The 19,089-nt window shown below is 37.9% G+C and overlaps 1 protein-coding gene across 1 annotated transcript in view; it reads left to right on the plus strand.

The window, feature by feature from the left end:
• The window catches only part of CD109 (CD109 molecule), a 139,465-nt gene that overhangs the window by 75,639 nt on the left and 44,737 nt on the right, over window positions 1–19,089 (plus strand). The window contains exons 10-17 of the mRNA XM_039248932.1: window positions 526–635; window positions 2,880–3,107; window positions 3,963–4,064; window positions 4,151–4,216; window positions 5,299–5,475; window positions 8,427–8,579; window positions 15,304–15,378; window positions 15,784–15,844. Of these exons, the coding sequence (XP_039104863.1) occupies window positions 526–635; window positions 2,880–3,107; window positions 3,963–4,064; window positions 4,151–4,216; window positions 5,299–5,475; window positions 8,427–8,579; window positions 15,304–15,378; window positions 15,784–15,844 (972 nt within the window). The remainder of the gene's footprint in view (window positions 1–525; window positions 636–2,879; window positions 3,108–3,962; window positions 4,065–4,150; window positions 4,217–5,298; window positions 5,476–8,426; window positions 8,580–15,303; window positions 15,379–15,783; window positions 15,845–19,089) is intronic.

Genomic DNA, 19,089 nt, shown 5'->3' on the forward strand with positions numbered 1-19,089 from the left:
ATTTTCTATGACAGTCTGTCTTTCAACCACATGTAATAGGTATTTTTAATTTTCTCCATTTCTGCTCTTTCTTTTTCAAAACTACATGCACTGCGTGGAAAGGCTTACCTTTTCAGCTGACTAACCATCTTCTGTTTTTTTTTTTTCTTAATCATTTAAGCTCTTGTCTGCTCATGAGCAGTTTTTCTCTGTCAGTAATAAAATAAGAATTAATTACTTGGATGTTTCTGTTGTTATCAACAGCTTTCACAAACCCTGAAAGAGCAAAAGATGATTCAGTCAAGACCTTAGTCTTCAGTGTACATGTTGTGCGTGGGCATAGCAGTAATGGTGCTCAAGAGGGGTCCATGGAGGATGTAATAGAACTGTATGGTTCTCTTCATGGCCAAGCCAGTGTGGGAATGAGGCTTCTGTGCTCTGATACCTTAAACCCTTGGGGAAGTAGCTTATAGAGAAATTTGATGAATAGAAGCTGTTTGTGAAGTGTTAACATTTAGTTTCTAAATGGTGCAATTTCCAAAACAGGTATCTCAAGAAATGCAAGTTCTAATGTATTTTTCAAGCAACATGATTACATCATTGAGTTTTTTGATTATGCTGCTGTCCTGAAGCCATCTCTCAACTTTACAGCCACTGTAAGTTGGCGTGTTTATTAATGATCTATACAGTAAGTTCAGTTTAATGAAACAATGGTAGATAATATTTTCAGTACTTAAAAAAAACCCTGAAGCCCAAAGTAGATAATTTTCCCTTTTAGATATATGAAGTATATAAGATTGTTCCCAAATGACCTTTGTCTAAGGTTTCTAAAAAAGTAGTGTCCAACAAAAGTATTTTCCTCAAAAATTTTTCAATAAGCAGTTTAAGTTAGAATTGGATTGCTACATCAAAGCTTTTATAAATTACTAGAAAGGATTAGATGTTAGTTAAAAAATTTCAATTTCAGTTTGATTTTCATAATGACTAATTTTAGTTCTAGCAAAGATGTTGCATTAAAATTATTAACAAATCTATTATTATTATTATTATCATTATTTGAGTTAACACTTATTAAGTGAATTTTGACAATGTGGAAGGCAGGGTGCTGGGTGGGATTCACAGTTTTTATGATAGTAACAACTATGATTTTAGTCAGGAAAAGGTCAATATCATGAGTATATTTCTGTAGTGATTTAAAGAAAGGACTGGCAAACTTTTTCTACAAAGGGCTAGATAGTAAATATTTTTTAGCTTAGTGGGACATATTGTCTCTGTGACAGCTACCTAACTCTGCCATTGTAGCATGAAAGCAGCCATAACTACTTCATAACCAAATGAGGGTGGCTATGTCTAAAAAACTTTATTTACAAAAGACTGGATTTGGCTTCCCTGCCTGCCATAGTTTGCTAATCTCTGGTTTAAAGAAAGAAAGTGTCGTTTCTTGTTGAATGGATCAAGAGAAGTTTTAGATAATTCCTGATTTGAATGATCGTATAATTTAGTTTGAAAAGATAAGAAAAAAAAAAAACCAACCTTGAGGCTGCAAATGGTAACTTCCAAATGAATAGAGTGAAACATTGAGAGTTTGGGGAGGAGGAGTTGGCTTTGGGATAGGGATGAGGCTCATTAAAGGACGCTTTATGGAAGAGGAGGATATAAGCTATTTGTTAAAAGATCAGTAGGATTTTAATTTCATTTTTTAAAAATGTTTTTTATTTATTTCTGAGAGAGAGAGAGAGAAAGAGAAAGCGACCGGGGAGGGTCAGAGAGAGAGGGAGACACAGAATCTGAAGCAGACTCCAGGCTCTGATATAGCTGACAGCACAGAGCCCGATGCGGTGCTTGAACCCATGAACCATGAGATCATGACCTGAGCCAATTTTGGATGCTTAACCGACTGAGCCACCCAGGCACCCCAAAAGATCAGTAGGATTTTAAATGTTTGGTATAAGGGTGGGAGATGGAGAGTTAGATGTGCTGAGACACAGGTGAGAGCCCTGCTTCGCAAGTTCAGGTACCTTCACCTGGATCTGTACAGTTGTAGCAGAGAGTTTGTGTCCAGGAGTGGTGAGAGAGAAAACAAGGGGTGAAGTGTGGGGAGTTGTAGAGGATCCTAAATGGCACATGCATGTTTTTGACCTTTATGGCTTAGTCAGTGAAGAGCTTAGGAGCCTTACGAATTTAAGAGGGGTATGGCGAGAGCAGTATTCCAGGGAGACCGATCGGGGTGTGTGTGGGAGGTTGGCTGTAGCCCAGGTGTGAGGTGGCGAGGGGCCTTGATGGGGTGGATGTGCAAGTGGATGCAAGACTTGGTGTATATTGGATTTGGGTGGTGGGAAGAGGTAGGGGGAAATTCAGAGATGTTAAATCTGCAGAATTAAGGTGTTAGCAAAAATAAAAGAGGCAAGATGGTTGCTCAGTTATAGATATACTGAATTTGGGGTGACAGGGACATACAGGTAGAAATTTCCTTCAAGTAGAAATTGGAGGTGTTGAGTATGAGCTCCAGAGCCAGGTGAGGAAAGCAGTAAGAGTCATGAGATCTTTGAGGAAAAGAGAAGCACAGATAACTGGTAATTTGACCTTGACAAATTCCCCAATTTAGGGAAAGGAAGGAAGAACCCAAACAGACTCTGTGAGGATGCAGAAAGAGGACTTTGAAACAAAGAAAGCTGTTGTGGAGCCATGGAAGGCAAGAGAAGCAATAATATCAAGAAGGGAATGATCAGTAGTGTTGGATTTCATCTAGAGAGTGCTTCTTCTGGAAGTTAGGGTATTGGCAACAGTTTTTGAGAGTTCAGTTTCATGAGAATAGCACAGATGGGAACTGGATTCAACTGAACTTAAATTCTTTGCTTTTCTTGTTACCCATTTTTAAATTGTTGTGTTTTGACAATTAGGTGAAGGTAACCCGTGCTGATGGCAATCTACTGACTTTTGAAGAAAGAAGAAATAATGTAGTTTTAACAGTGACACAGAAAAACTCTTCCGAGAACTGGAGCCGATGGATCAGTACCAGGAACCAGGAAATGAAAGCTGTCCAGATCATAAATTATACTGTCCCTCAAAATGGAATCTTTCAGATTGAATTCCCAGTCCTGGACGATTCCAATGAGCTACAGTTAGAGGTGCCCTCTGTTTCTCATCATTATGTTACTGCAACAACATCATTAAAATTGTAATCTTGTGGTAGGCACTCAAACCATTAGAGGTCAAAGTGCACAGGAAGTAGGGAGTAGACACATGTTTCTATTTTAAAAATGGGGGAAAGTGTTAAAAGTAATTTAGTAACAGTGGGTGAGAGGTAGACCAAATGCTTCCTTGTAAGTTCATTCTGAAGATGTAAAATATAGTAATCTGAAGGCATGATGAAGAAGCTCCCCAAATTCCCATCCCCGATTGGTTTTCAGTTATTTGAAAGTATATTTTGGCAGAAGCTGAAATGAAAAAGGAAAATATTTTTTTAAACCTGTATTCCTTTGCCAAGTTCTTTCTCAGAGTGGCTCATCTGAGACCCACCCCCCACCCCCAACCATTCCTGCTATCTTTCTTTTCGTTACTTGGTTCTGCCACACTTTTGGCCATTTGACTTTTACACTGTTGGTAGATCACATGGGTTGATATGATTTCTTGCTTGTAAATGAACTGTGTGTGTGGAAAGAAGGAAAAGGAATCGTTTCTCATTTGTTCTCTCTTCTCACCATGTTTCCTGATAATATGCTTTTCTTTCTGAAATAAGTTAGGACTACACTTTTACCTCTTAGATTATGGTGATAAAGACCCTTTTCGTGTTTTAATTTAAAGCTATCACTTTCTTTATAGTATAAGCTATAAAATGATGAAGGGCCAATGGTTGGGGAACAGATTTTTCCTGCAGGAAAAAAAGGAAAAGTACATTTGCCTTTCAGGAATTGTAAAACAGTATCTTTTCTCAGGGTGTTACTGAAGATGAAAATTTGTAGCTCTCTTTTCTTTTGTTATAGGCCTCTTTTCTTAATAGTGTCAGTAACATGGTCGTTCATGGTATGTTTAAGTCTCCCAGTAAAGAATACATCCAGCTAAAAACAAGAGATGAAAATATAAAGGTAATGCTTACAGTCACCTATAATTACAATATAATTGTACTCTTTTGCCATTAATATGTGTTTCTTAATTAAGATTTTTTTTCTAGGTGGGATCACCTTTTGAGTTGGCGGTTAGTGGCAACAAGCCACTAAAGAAGGAGTTAAGCTATATGGTAATCTCTTAGAGAATCTAAATTTATTATCTCTTATAGGATCATCTCAAATAAGCTACCTTATGTCTACCTTATGTCTATACTAAACTCACTAATTTTTATGTTTATTTTTAAAGTTTATTTATTTATTTTGAGGGAGAGAGAGAGAAAGAGAGAGTGTGTGTGTGAGCGGGGAAGGGGCAGAGAGAGAGGGAGGGACAGAGAATTCCAAGCAGGCTCCACACCATCAGTGTGGAGCCCAACAGGGGGATCAAACTCACAAATCGTGAGATCGTGACCCAAGCTGAAACCAAGAGTCAGACACTTAACTGGCTGAGCCACCCAGGCGCCCCTAGACTTAACTCATTAATTTTTAAAATTCAGCCTCATACCCTTTAGCCTGCCCTTTTTATGTTGCAGTCAAAATTTCTTTTTTCTCTTTTCACTTACATTTCGTTTTCCAGTTTAAGATGGATGATTAAATCTTGCATTCTGTTTAAAATTTAAATTTCTAGGGGTACCTGAGTGGCTCAGTCAGTTAAGCGTCCTACTTCGGCTCAGGTCATCTTCTCACAGTTCGTGGGTTCAGGTCCTGCATTGGGCTCTGTGCTGACAGCCAGCTCAGAGCCTGGAGCCTGATTCAGATTCTGTATCTCCCTCTCTCTCTGACCCTCCCCTGCTCACACTCTCTCTTTCAGAAGTAAATTAAAAAAAAATTAAAAAAATAAAATTTAAATTTCTATGAGAGAATCCACATAAGTTCATTGTAGAAAATTATAAAGTATGAGAAAAAAAATTGCTACCCATAGCTTTGAATCTTTCTAATTCAGCTCTCCACAGTGGTGGTCTATATTCTCTACTCAAAAATAAATTAACTGTGAAGCTACTGATGTTCAGTCAGTTATTTCTTTATCTTATCCTTTTCTGTTTCTTAACTTATACTCTATCTGTTGGTCAGGGAGGTTTCCTTGCACTAAAAAATGCTTTGAAGTTGGTTTAAGTGAACAGTTTGTGTGTATGGTTAAACCTGTGATGAATGTCGCTGCAGTTGAGAGTCTCATTAGCTTTGGCATAAAATGAAACTCTTCTGTTACTCTTTTCAGGTAGTATCCAGGGGACAGTTGGTGGCTGTAGGGAAACAAAATTCAACGACCTTCTCTTTAACTCCAGAAAATTCTTGGGCTCCAAAAGCCTGTATTATTGTGTATTATATTAAAGATGATGGAGAAATTATAAATGATGTTCTAAAAATTCCTGTTCAGCTTGTTTTTAAAAATAAGGTAAGATTTAAGATAATGATGTGAGAAGAAAACTTCATACTAGTGAAGTCTGAGAAATGTAATTTTTCTTTAGAAAAGTATCATTAAATAACATTGGTTAGAAATTTATATTCATTTCTAAAACTATGGTTAAATCCCTTCGGTATTGTTACCACAAATGTATTTTCACATGTGGAATTATTGGGCAGTGTGGGTCTTATTTGTAAGTTATGATTCTTGGCTTTAAGACTTAACTCAATTTCATGAAGCTATTTCAGGATTTCTCAAATGACGGAGTCGATATTGCTCTGGCATGCAGTTCCAGCTACGATGCAGAGTTTGTGTGGTGCTGATATTGGTGTGAGAGTGAGATGCAGAGCATGTAGGGAATGAGGCCGTCAGCACTGATAGGTAGAAGCAGAGCCCAAATTGGGTTTATCCATTTCATGGGCCTGGAAACTAACCCAGGACAGATTTATGGGAAGCATGGCTACCTTGCATGTGGAGATCTGTGTGGAGTTTGGTCTCCAAAAGCACCAGGGATTTTTATAGCTTAAGGTGTACTGCTTGTTTGGGACACTCCCTTGAACCCCAATTTTTAGAAGTAACCTAGCTAAAAGAGTGTGCATGATGGAATTGAATCATCTAGTGCATAAGAAAATGAGCCATTGTTCTCACTGAAAGCTGCTGCCTTCTCCGGTTGTTTTAAGCAAAATATTCATTGTTTAAAAAGCATTGATTTGCAAAGTACAGTTCTTTGATAGCACTTCTGTTTGCTTAACTTGTTAACTTCTGAGAAGTTGCAGTAGTCATACATGTCTTTAGTTGACAATTGTTAATTAACTTTGTCAGAATAGAATACAAACTTCTATTTTTCATTTTATGAAAAATGTTTCCAAAGATAATGGTATATACTCTGTTACTTTTCGTGTGCAAATTTTGACTTCTAGTTATTCTATTAATCCCCTGACAAAGATGAATTCTAAAGTAGGAGTTGGACTTAAATACAGAGGCATACATCTCTGAAATTGGGACCAGGTTTTAAAAAAGTTATAGTGTAAGAGGATGTTGGTTTTGAGGAAGCAGAGTATATAAATAGCATAATTCCAAGAAATTTCTTAGTTATGAAAGATAAATATAATTTCAGCTATATTTGCAAAGATACATCTTTCTCTACTTTTATTTTTAAGTAATCTCTATACCCATCATGGGGCTCAAACAAAGTCACACCTTCTACGGACTGAGCCAGCCAGGCGCCCCTCTTTCTCTACTTTTATACGTTTATTACATTACTCACAAAGAAACTACAAATTTGAAAATAGAATATATTTAAGCGAGGGAAAATTAGCGAGTCTTTTGTATGTTCAGTAATGACTGAACGGGATAGGATGCGGAGGCACAAGAGATGGAGGTTTAGAAATCTTCCACTTGCAAGTGTACGTGGAAGCCACGGGGTCCCAGAGGTGCAGAGTCAAGAGTGAGAAGTACGGGTTGGAACATGTTGCTCTCCTCTTCTTCATTTTGGGCATATGCGGGGAAACTTAAACCAAAAGTAAACTAGATACAGTGGTATAAGGGCTATATGTATAAAAAACTTCACTGGACAAGTTAAACAGGCAAGTCTTTATTCAAGACTGTCACAGTAGGGGCGAGAGATTGAATTCAACTTCATGAAAACAAACGGCAGGAGAGGTTAATTAATTATTTATTTAGAGAAAGCATAAGTAGAGGAGGGGCAGAGACAGAGGGAGGGAGAGAGAGAATCCGAAGCACCCTGACAGTGTGGAGCCCAATGCAGGGCTTGAACCCACAAACCGTGAGATCCTGACCCAAAGTCAGACACTTAAATGACTGAGTTGCTCCAAAAGGGAGTAGAGTTTTAAGCAGTGACTGAGCTCGTAGAAAAGTACTGGAGGACACTGAGGGAAGACTGGTCAATATGATTAGGCCATCTGTGTATGCTCACTGGCAATGTATAAGTTAGGCTCCCATCCACCCACAGAGTCTGGGAGATCAATCAGGGATTCTTTTTTTGGTGATTACATTTCAAAGGATTGGCTCCCAGGTCCTTGCGGAAGACATTCTTGGGTTGTAAAGTGGCAAGAGACCAGGAGAAGACTTACATTTCAAAGGGGCAGAGGAAGAATTTACTATTGCAAGTTTTCTAAAGTAAATGCTGTAAGTAAAGGGAGAATCAGGGGCTTATGGTCAGGAAGAAGCCTGTCTAATATTCAGTCAAGTTGAGAGGAACAGTAAGGCCATTTTGGTCAGGTAGTGCAGTCGCTGCAGCAGTGGAATGTTGAAATAGAACTGGACAGCATGGGCCTTCTAGGTGTGAAGGGGCCTCATGACAAAGCCATTCAGTCTTGCTGTGATGAGATGATTGAGGCTCATTAAGAAGTATGAGTTAGGACCATACTTTGATGAATGTAATGAACAGAGGCAGTTCAGGCAGCCATGGGGAACAGAGCGCTGGCCTAACTAGTTTTTGATCTGATCACCTCTTCATTGGAAAGCTATCCCCTTGTCCCCAGCCCAGGTAGTTCTGTGAGTCCCCGAGGGGCCTCTCACTTGACTCACTCTAAGTTCAGGTTACCAGCACGTGGGCATCTTCAGTTTCTCTCCTCCTTCCTGTTCCTTGCCCAGGTGTGCCACACACTGCTGTCTTCTCTTTAGCATTGGCTGGGGGCTGCGGGGTGTGGGATGGAGAAAGGGAAGAAGAAAGGTAGAGAAGTGAAGGATAGTTCAGATTTATGCCACTGTGAGAAGTTCTATTCCTTGCAAAAATTGTGAGTAAAGTTTCTTTTTTTTTTTTAATTCCTTTCTTTATGTATGGTTTTAGAATGATCCCTGAGTAAAGGCAAATGGAGAATCTCTGCTAGATTTTGAGTCCTTGAACTGCTGTTGGTAAGACATGTAAGTAATGCTTTAAAGAAGTCACAGAAATCAATCCTGTTTTCTCCCTTTCCTAGATAAAGCTGTCTTGGAGTAAAGCTCATGCTGCACCATCTGAGAAAGTCTCTCTTAGGATCTCTGTGACACAGCCAGACTCAATAGTTGGGGTTGTAGCTGTCGACAAAAGCGTGAATCTGATGAATGCCTCAAACGATATTACAATGGAAAATGTGAGCATAGCTATTTTTTCATTACAAAAATACATGCTAAACGAGCAAAAAAGAAATTTTATTGCATTACTTCAAAATATCTAAGGGAAATTTCATTGGTTTCTCTTTAAGTATAAATCAGTAATCAGCAAAGTTTCCAAATAAAAAGTATTTGCATTCCGGTTGTTCTGTTGGAAAGAGGCTTATGTGGTGAAGTGTCTTTTCTGTCTTACATGAGAGGCCATCTATAGTTTTTCCCTCATTTTCATACTGTATTTGAATTTAAGGCTCTCAAGAAAGTACCAGGAAATTTACTTGTACAATGTTGGGTGACATTGGAGAAGAGAGCTCTAGATAATTTTGAAGTATTTTCCATTTTAGTTATACATATTGGTTATATATAATTTACAGTCTTACTGAATTTACTATTTGTAGTATATTGAGGGAGTGAAATCATGTTAATCTGCAGAAAACTTATAAACAAAGAAATATATAAACCTCTAGTGTTACATAAACTAATTCTCTACTCGTCAATCAACTTTTCTTTGTAAGTTCATTTTCGTGCTTTTTAATTTGTAAGTTCTTGATATATTCTTGTATATATCCTTTAATACACCCTAGCCATTGTTAGTTGAAATCTAGGTTGTATAACCTGTGTCCATTAATTGATTAAGTGTAGTGATTAACAACATATAGGAAGAAAGATATACATGTTTAAGCTAATTTGGTCATCTTGAGAAAAATTATGTATTTTTTCAGTCTATAAAGCTAATTTTCCTCAAGCCCTTTAAAAAAAGACTCATTTAAATTGGTCATTTTTTTCTCTTGATTTTTGAAAAAATTCATGTTATTCTAAAAAGTCTATAGGATTTTGCATTTGATTTAACTGAATTTAGTAATATCTCATTTTTTAGCTTTTTAAGTATCTTAAATATATTATTTCACTTTTGTTCCCTGTGTATGTGCATGTACATTTTCTTCCTTTAAGTTTATCTTATAAATAGCATGTTATTATATTTTGTTTTTGGTTTTTTAATGTCTGGTAGTCCATATCTTTTAATAAGCTTATGTAACACATTTACAAGTATGATAATTCTTGTCCTAATTAGGACTTATTTCTACTTTATTTCATATTTTTATTTTTTAATTTTTCATTTTCTAATATAATTTATTGTCAAATTGGCTAACATACAGTGTGTACAGTGTGCTCTTGGTTTTGGGGGTAAATTCCCATGGTTCATCACTTACATACAACACCCAGTGCTCATCCCAGCAGTTGCCCTCCTCAGTGCCCATCACCCATTTTCCCCTCTCCCCCACCTCCCCATCAACCCTTAGTTTGTTCTCTGTATTTAAGAGTCTCTTATGGTTTGCCTCCCTCCCTTATTTCATATTTTTAAATGTGATTTAGATGTGATTACTTTTTTTCCCTCTTTTTATTATCTTCTTTCCATGGATTAGATCAAATTTTATTCTTCTGGTTTGTAAGTTATACATTCTGTTTTTGTTCCTATGACAGATGCCCTTAACTCATGAACCATACTCCTGTTTATTTATTCTTGCTGATTTCTTAAGACTATCAAAATTTCTATCTTCACCTAATAAGATGAGCATTTTTAGTACGTTCTCATTCTCCTTTTTAAAAAATTTTAAATGTTTATTTATTTTTGAGGGAGGGGAGCGCATTCCAGAGCATCAGCGGGGGAGGGGCAGAGAAAGAGGGAGACAGAATCCACAGTAGTCTCCAGGCTCTGAGGTGTCAAACACAAAACCCCACGTGGGCTCGAACTCAGGAACAGTGAGATCATGACCCGAGCTGAAGTCAGACGCAGACGCCTAACTGACTGAGCCACCCAGGTGCTCCAGTATGCTCTCATTTTCTTGCGCATCCCTTTTCACTTGTTACCACCTTCTTCTCCAATCCCAGTCAGACCGTGTGGCGATTGTACAGGATTGTAATTTTGTGTCATTATTGATTGCCCTAGCAGTCTATGCTCTTCCTTCATTTTTCAGTTCTGGAAATTTGCATCTGTTATTTCTTCATATATATTTTCTCTTCTTCATTTAAATTTTTCTCTTCTTTTGAGACTCATCTTATTCATTGATTGACACATCTACTTCCATTCTCCGTATCTCTTAGCTTTTTGTTTTATGTTTGCTATCTTTTTGACTTTCCTGTTTTTCTTTGAGAGAGCTTCCCAGTTGACTCTGCTCACTGATCACATGTCAGTTGTATCTATCCTCCTTTGATTTGTTATATTGGGTTCTTTATGTCAGTTATTATATTTTTAATATCTATTATTTTCATTGGGTTCTTATCTTTTGTTCTTGTTTTATATTCCTAATATTTCTCCTTATCTCCTCATGTATATTTACCATGTTTATTTTCAAATCTTGAACTGGCCCTTTCAGTATTTGGCATCACATGTTATGTGTTGTCCAGTTGGAGGTCTTTTATGGAAGTCATACTCTTGGACGTAGTTGATTTGGCAGCTACTCTGATATTGTCTGTTGGGGAAGGCTGAACACTCCATTCCAATCTGTAAGTCTTGTGAGTTTAAAGAGGGGGAGGGGTCAAGCTTCAGGGACTAGAGAACTATTCTTGATCTTCCCTGTGTGCTACTGGCTTTTATTCAATGTTTCACTTTTAAGCTGTTAGTGAAAAGTATCACCAAGAAGAGGCAGTCTCATAGGGTCATGATCCACCAGCTTTTAGGGTTTGGAGTGCAGAGGAAAAGTGAGTCCTTGGGGCCATGGGTCTGCCCATGTGTTTTCCTCAGTTTCTCCACCAGAAGGGCAGAGGCGCTGACCTGGTATTATCTTCCTGGCACTTACACAGGCAGTGGAGGCTGCTGCTGCAGCTGCTGATTTTGGCAGCGAAAATGCAAGGAAGGATTGTCCCAAGGCTGCTTCCTGGAAAGAAGCAAGAGCAGAATTTAAAAACCTTTTTTCCAGACTACCTCTAGCAACTTTCTGCCACCCACTTCCTCCCAAAACACCAGTTAAAGTTATCTTTTACCCTTCCCAGGGTTTTCTCATACCACTCATCTGAGTTTCCTACTTGCTTTTCTTGTTTCTCCAGAGTTGGCTCTGGAGAAGGGTATCAGGAGCCTGTGGTAAGAGACCATTTTGATTTCTTTTGCTCTTGTTAAATTTATATGTGGTGCTGAGAGACTCTTGAACACTTGGGGGAAATTAAAGAGTGCTAGATATTCCAGAAATAATTTTCAGACATCAGCTTTTGCTCCAGCTCCGGCCTTTTTATTGAGCCAATGAGATAAGGAGGATTTCTTTTTGAGATAGATGCTTCTTCCTAGATAAATTCCATTGATTCATGTCTGAGTGTCAGTGGAAGGTGATCTTGCATGTATTTGTATCCCATAGCAGAGTTTAAGTCTTGGGACTAAAATCTTTTCTCTACATTATGTCTGGCTCCGGCTCCATTGTCTATAGTTGGGCTGACTGTATTTGCCAGCTTGTTGATATATTATGAAATTTTCTGTTTTCTCCTTCTGTTGTTTTCTTCTCGGTGCCTGTTCTAGTGCTGCGTTTGCTTACCATGGATGTAGCTGTGGTTGTTCTTGGGCAGAAAGAGTGGATGCAGGTGTTTGATTTAAACTTTTTTTTTTTAACATTTATTCATTTTTGAAAGACAGAGACAGAGTGTGAGTGGGGGAGGGACAGAGAGGGAGGAGACACAGAATCTGAAGCAGGCTCCAGGCTCCAAGCTGTCAGCACAGAGCCCCATGTGGGGCTCGAACCCAGGAACTGTGAGATCATGACCTGAGCTGAAGTCGGTCGCCTAACCGACTGAGCATCCCAGGTGTCCCAGGTATTTGATTTTAAACGTGTTTTTTTTTTTTTAATTTTAAAGAAAGTTTTATTTATTTATTTTGAGAGAGACAGAGACAGTGTGAGTGGGGAAGAGACAGAGAGAGAATCCCAAGCAGGCTCCATGCTGGCTGTGCAGAGCCTGATGTGGGGCTCCTACTCATGAAACCAGGAGATCATGACTTGAGCCGAAATCAAGATTCAGACGCTCACTGAGCTACCCAGGGGCCCCCAACGTGGTTGTTTTTTAAGCTCGTAGTTAGAATCTTTCATGATTTGTATTCCTGCCTTCGTCTTAATTTGTCTAGTTAATGCTAATGCAAATAAGGGAGATACATTGAAATAGTTACCAAACAGGGAGCAATATCTTAACTTTTTTTTATTGTGATGAAATATATGTAACATAAAATTTGCCATTTTAGCCATTTTAAAAGACAATCCCGTGGCATTAATTACTTTCATGTTGTACAACCATCATCACTATCTGTTTCTAAAACTTTTTAATCACCCCAAACTTACTCTGTAGTCATTAAGTGATAACTCTCCGTGTCCCCCTTTCCCCAGCCCCTGGCCATCTCTAATCTTCTTCTGTCTTTATGAATTTGCCTAGTCTAGACATTTCATACAAGTGGAGTCATATAAAATTTGTCCTTATGTGTCTGCCTTATTTCACTTAGCTTAATGTTTTCAAGGTTCATCCATGTTGTAGCATATATCTGAACTTTACTTCTTCTTATGGCTGAATAATATTCTATTTAATGTATATACCACATTTTGCTTATCCATTCCTCTGTTGATGGATGTTTAAGTTGTTTCTATCCTTTGGTTATTGTGACTGATGCCAGAATGAACCTTGGCATACACGTATCTGTGAGTGCCTGTTCTTTTCAGCATATATATTGGGATGGAATTGCTAGGTCATAGTCTATTCTGTATTTATCTTTTCTGGGAGCTGCCAACTTTACTTACTCTTTTAGCCTATTTTACTCACTCTTGCTAGTAATGAGTGCTGTTCTTAAAAAAATGGCATTGCTAATGTGATAATGCAGATATTTCAATATTAAAAAAACTATCTCATTGAAGTTATAATTTGCATTGCTTTATCAACCAGGGTTGAATTTTTTTTCTGCTTGTTATTAATTTGCATTTCTTTTTTGTAAATTGCTTTTTAAATTCTTTTTGTTATTTAAGCAAGGGAATCAAGAGCAAAAATAAACTGTTGGGACCTCATCAAGATTAAAAGCTTCTGCACAGCCAAGGAAACAACCCAGAAAATTAATAGGCAACCAACGGAATGGGAAAAGATAGTTGCAAATGACATATCAGATAAAGGGTTAATATCCACAATCTATAAGGAACTCACCAAACTACACGCCCAAAAAACAAACAACCCAGTGAAGAAATGGGCAGAAGACATGAACAGACACTTCTCCAAAGAGGACATCCAGATGGCCAACAGACACATGAAACGATGCTCAGCATCCCTCCTCATCAGGGAAATACAAATCAAAACCACACTGAGATACCACCTCACGCCAGTCAGAGTGGCTAAAATGAGCAAATCAGAGAACTGTAGATGCTGGCGAGGATGTGGAGAAATGGGCACCCTCCTACACTGTTGGTGGGAATGTAAACTGGTACAGCCCCTCTGGAAAACAGTGTGGAGGTTCCTCAGGAAACTAACAATAGAACTCCCTTATGACCCAGCAATAGCATTGCTAGGAATTTACCCAAGGGATACAGAAATGCTGAGGCATAGGAGCACATGTACCCCAATGTTCATAGCAGCACTCTCCACAATAGCTAAAACATGGAAAGAGCCTAAGTGTCCATCAACAGATGAATGGATCAAGAAGATGTGGTTTATCTATACCATGGAATACTACATGGCAATGAGAAACAATGAAATCTGGCCATGTGTAGCGACATGGATGGACCTTGAGGGTGTTATGCTGAGCGAAATAAGTCAGGCAGAGAAGGACAAATATCATATGTTTGCACGTATAGGAGGATTAGGAGGAACTTGACGGAGGAACAAGGGGGAGAAGAAGGGCGGAAATGGTGGGGGAAAGGGAGAGAGGCAAACCATGAGAGACTCTTGAATGCTGACAAAAACTGAGGACTGATGGATGTGGGGGGGAGGGGGGGATGGGCATGGAGGAGGGCACTTTGGGGATGAGCACTGAGTGTTATGTAGAAACTAATTTGACAATAAACTATTTGTAAAAAAAATAAAAAAATAAAAAAATAAATTCTTTTTGTTATTTAAAAAATATAGTTAAGTGAGATTTTTGCAGAACTTATATTAACCATCAAATTTAACCGATTTATTTCTGCCAGAAGTATAGGTTGTTTTCAATGCTGACCCCTGTGTGTTGGTTTAGAAATTGATATTTAAGTAGACATTTAAGTTCCTCCTGGGCAAACCTCAAGCCCACATTTCTTAGGAACTCTAGATTCCTGAACAGAGTGAAAATAAGTTAAAAGAATAAATGTAATTTTAGGGGCACCTGGGTGGCTTAGTTGGTTAGGCATCCGACTTTCGCTTAGGTCATGATCTCGCGGTTCGTGGGTTCGAGCCCTGTGTCGGGCTCTGTGCTGACTGCCAGCTCAGAGCCTGGAGCCTGTTTCAGAGTCTGTGTCTCCCTCTCTCTCTGACCCTCCCCTGCTCACGCTGTCTCTCTCTCTCTCTCCCCTAGAAATAAATTTTAAAAAAATTAAAAAAAAATGTAATTTTAGCTGATTGAATCATTAACAAGGCATTAACATATTTGTTATAGTTCCATTTGTGTCATTTTCAATTTAGATAAGCGTGTGGGCTGTGTGTTATCTAAGTGACATGTAAGAAATATTGTAGAGGGCAGAACAGCTTGATACAAGTCAATTCATTCCACATATTTTATCTTCTCCTTAGGTGGTCCATGAGTTGGAGCTCTATAACACAGGATATTATTTAGGCATGTTCATGAATTCTTTTGCAGTTTTTCAGGTATGTTTAGCTTGTTATATAGTTTGAAAAGATATTAATATCTTTTACTATTTCAAACACCTTCAGAATTAATTATCTGATTTATGAAATGTTAACCATTTGTTAAATGTGTGTTGAAGTATACACTGTGTTATATAAGTGTAATTTGAAGTGGAAAGATAATCATCCTTCCAATTTTAAAAGCAAGTGGAAAAAGTCCATGTGTGTGTGTGTATCTGTGTCTGTGGATGAGAGGGAGAGAGAATGCTCATGTATGTACCTAAATTCTCAAAAATGAGAGTAAAAAATAATACTTTCACATCTGCGTAAAAAATTGAACAAGAGTAAATTTGGAAAACTGCTTTGACATTTTACAGAGCATTTAAACTTTTATTTTAAAAGAAAATTAAAAATGATTCTTTCTAGGAATGTGGCCTCTGGGTATTGACAGATGCAAACCTTATAAAGGATTACATTGATGGTGTTTGTAAGTAGAACCTGGCAATGTGCTTTCAAAGTATTTAAAAGTCTTTCATCTCAGGTATTTGAAATTACTTATAAGTATGGATACTTTCTGGTTGGATATGGATATTGTGATTTTCATTTTTCTGTTCTCTTTTCCTAAAGTCTTTGGAATTTAATGTGCATCTGAACCATGACATGGAATATTTGTCTCGGCTTCTGTCTAGATTTTTGAAATGAATGCTTTCCATTTGCTCCCTACAGTTCTTTGAAATAGTTATTTTTGGGGACATATTGGAAGATCCTATGCTTCCCATTTGTTTTGTAAACTGTTATTATTTTGGAATTAGATAAAAGAAATAATATATTTTTGAAACATTTTTGTTGTCTAGCATTTTGATGGTTCACCTAGAATATAGCCTACATGCCATAGTTTGTTGGTACATGCAGTGCACGCACACACACACACGTTCACCTAGAATATAACCCAGATGCCATATGTATGTTGGTACATGCAGAGCACATGTGTGCGTGCACACACACGTGTACACACGTGCATGTGTCATTAGTCTGAGTTCTTCCTGGGCAGGGTCACATCTGTACGTCCTAGTTCCCTGTATTGCTGAATAGAGTTCCCACCCAACTAATAATGAGAGTGCTTTTAGGAAGAAGGCAGATGTTTTGACTGAAGGAAGCATGTAAATGAGAATGGTTAACTCCAGCAATTGTTCTCTTTTCCTTTAGGTAACATTGTGCTAATATCATCTCGTAAGGCTCCAGAACTGTCATAATTTCTATCCCTGGATTCCCTCTTCCTGTCAGGTGTTCTCAGTTACTCCACACTAAGCCCAGCCTCTCCAACTTTGGGCTGATTTTTGACAATACAGTCCTAAAGCAAAAAGATCATTTTATAATATTAAAAATTTTATGAAGTCATTATGATCTCTATGTATTAAAGATAATATGGTACGGTTAGCTTTCTTGGTGTAACAATCCATCCTAGACACCTTCTAAGCAGTCTTTTTCCATTCTTTGTCAGTATTTGCCTTTACTAATCTATTTTCATCTTTACTTATCAAACCCCGATTTCCACTGTAATACTCATTCTATTGTTAGTAATACTAACAAGATTTTTTTTACCTTTCCTGAGAACTTTCTTCTATCTTTTTTCCCCACTGTGTAACAGAAGAAACTTAATACTCTTACTAGCATACTGTGTCCCTAGAAACCTCAAGTGACTGACATTCATTTTTTTGTTTCTCTTCTGAATCAGGGTTCCTAAGGACATAGTATATCTTGCAGCCACCACTATGGCATCAGCAGTCACTCAAGGTCATGTTATCACTGGAGCACTGGTCTACTTTTTTTTTTTTATAAGGTTTCATTATTTTAAACAATTTTTAAAAATATTTTATTTATTTCTGAAAGTGGGGGAGAGAGACAGCGTGAGCAGGGGAGGGTCAGAGAGAGGGGGAGATACAGAGTCTGAAACAGGCTCCAGGCTCTGAGCTGTCAGCACAGAGCCCAATGCGGGGCTCAAACCCACAAACTGTGAGATCATGACCTGAGCTGAAGTCGGACGCTTAACCAACTGAGCCACCCAGGTGCCCCACACTGGTTTACTTTTAACATTTCAAATGCCTTCTACCTTGGATATTCCCCCACTCCCTTAAATCTATTGAAGGTCTTCTTTGCCCCTACTGGAGACCAAACATCTTTGGTCTTGACTTCTGGTTATTCTGGGTTATTGGCTCCTTCTGCTTTTACTTTCCCCCAATACTTGGCCTGGACCACATGATTATTCAATTTGGGAGCATTCCTAGTTCCTCATCCTTCCCTGACATCTTCATTAACCCAAACTCTGGAACATCTCAACTGTTTATCTTACACCCTGTTTCTCCATCTCACAAATACCTTGAATTCAGTATGTCACAAGCCAAGTTTATGATCTCTCTTTCTTTACAATCTTGCTGTTCTTTAATATAATTTTATTGATATATGGGTCTGAACTGATATCATGTCATATCTACGTTGATGAAATCATCATTTACCTAGATGTCTAAATCAGAAACCCAGAACTCATCCTTAATTTCTTCCTCTCTGTCAGATGTGGAATAGCATGGTAGTTAAGAACAGGATTGCCATCAAATACTTCTGCCTTTAAATTCTGGTGTTTTGACTCTGACAAAATCAATGGACCTCTCTAAACCTCAAATTTACAATTGAAATATGGTACTAATGATATTATTGGTATTACAGGGTTATTATGAGGCTATATTCAAAAGCATTTAAAATGTATGACATGTTTAGCACTTATAAGTCTGCAATTACTCTTTTATTCCTCAGATCCAGTTTGTTCATTCATTATTTAATGAATAGTGACAATATTAACTGCATGCCTAGTATGTACAAAGCAATGAGATTTCTACTTGGTCTAGGGGGGCCCAACAACATATAATCAGAAGAGTGTGCTGAGGACTGGGGTAGGGGGAGTCAGCATGCCATGGGCATACACAGAAGTCATCCACCCAAGAGGCAGAGCAAAATCATCTCTTGAGACTATTCTTCCTCTCCTCTGCTTGGCTTCAGGCTCTTGTCAGTGTCTTTTTGACTGTTACAATAGCATCCTAACCAACTGTTTTGCCTGCCTCCTTTTCCTCCAGCTCTAAACCATTGTTCACACTGATGCCAGAGTTATCATTATAAAACATGAGCTTAGTGGGCTAGATCATGTTTCTAATTTATTTTAAAACCTTCAATAGGTCAAAATTGCTCCAAGGATTAATCTAAGTCCTTCACTATGGGATATTTGATATTTAATATCTGGACCTAGCCATTCTTTCTCTTCTCATTTTCTGCCACTCTTCCTTAATACTCACGGTCATATTCTGGACATACCTTTGTACTTAGGTTACTTCCCCTGTGTCCCCTTCCCATATGGGGTACTCTTTAACTAGAGACTTAAAGAAAATGGAATAAAAAAAACCCCCAAAACTCCTGCAAAATGGATTTTTTCCCCCAACTATACTATTTTCATCATTTAGATTTTGGATAAAATCAGCCATTCTTGTGCAAATAGGCATTTTATGTATGTCTATATCACTCTTAACTCTTAACATGTTTACTACCGTTTTCTATTTGTCTCCTCCAATATAGACTGAGTGAAGAAGCTCACTGCATTCATCTTTGTATGCCTGATATCAACTGTAGTCCATTTGTTTTACATTTTATTTTGAAATAATTATAGACTTATAGAAAAGTTGAATAAAT

This window comes from Hyaena hyaena, unplaced genomic scaffold, assembly GCF_003009895.1.
Source record: "Hyaena hyaena isolate Hyena2069 unplaced genomic scaffold, ASM300989v1 scaffold_322, whole genome shotgun sequence".
Lineage (NCBI taxonomy): Eukaryota > Metazoa > Chordata > Mammalia > Carnivora > Hyaenidae > Hyaena > Hyaena hyaena.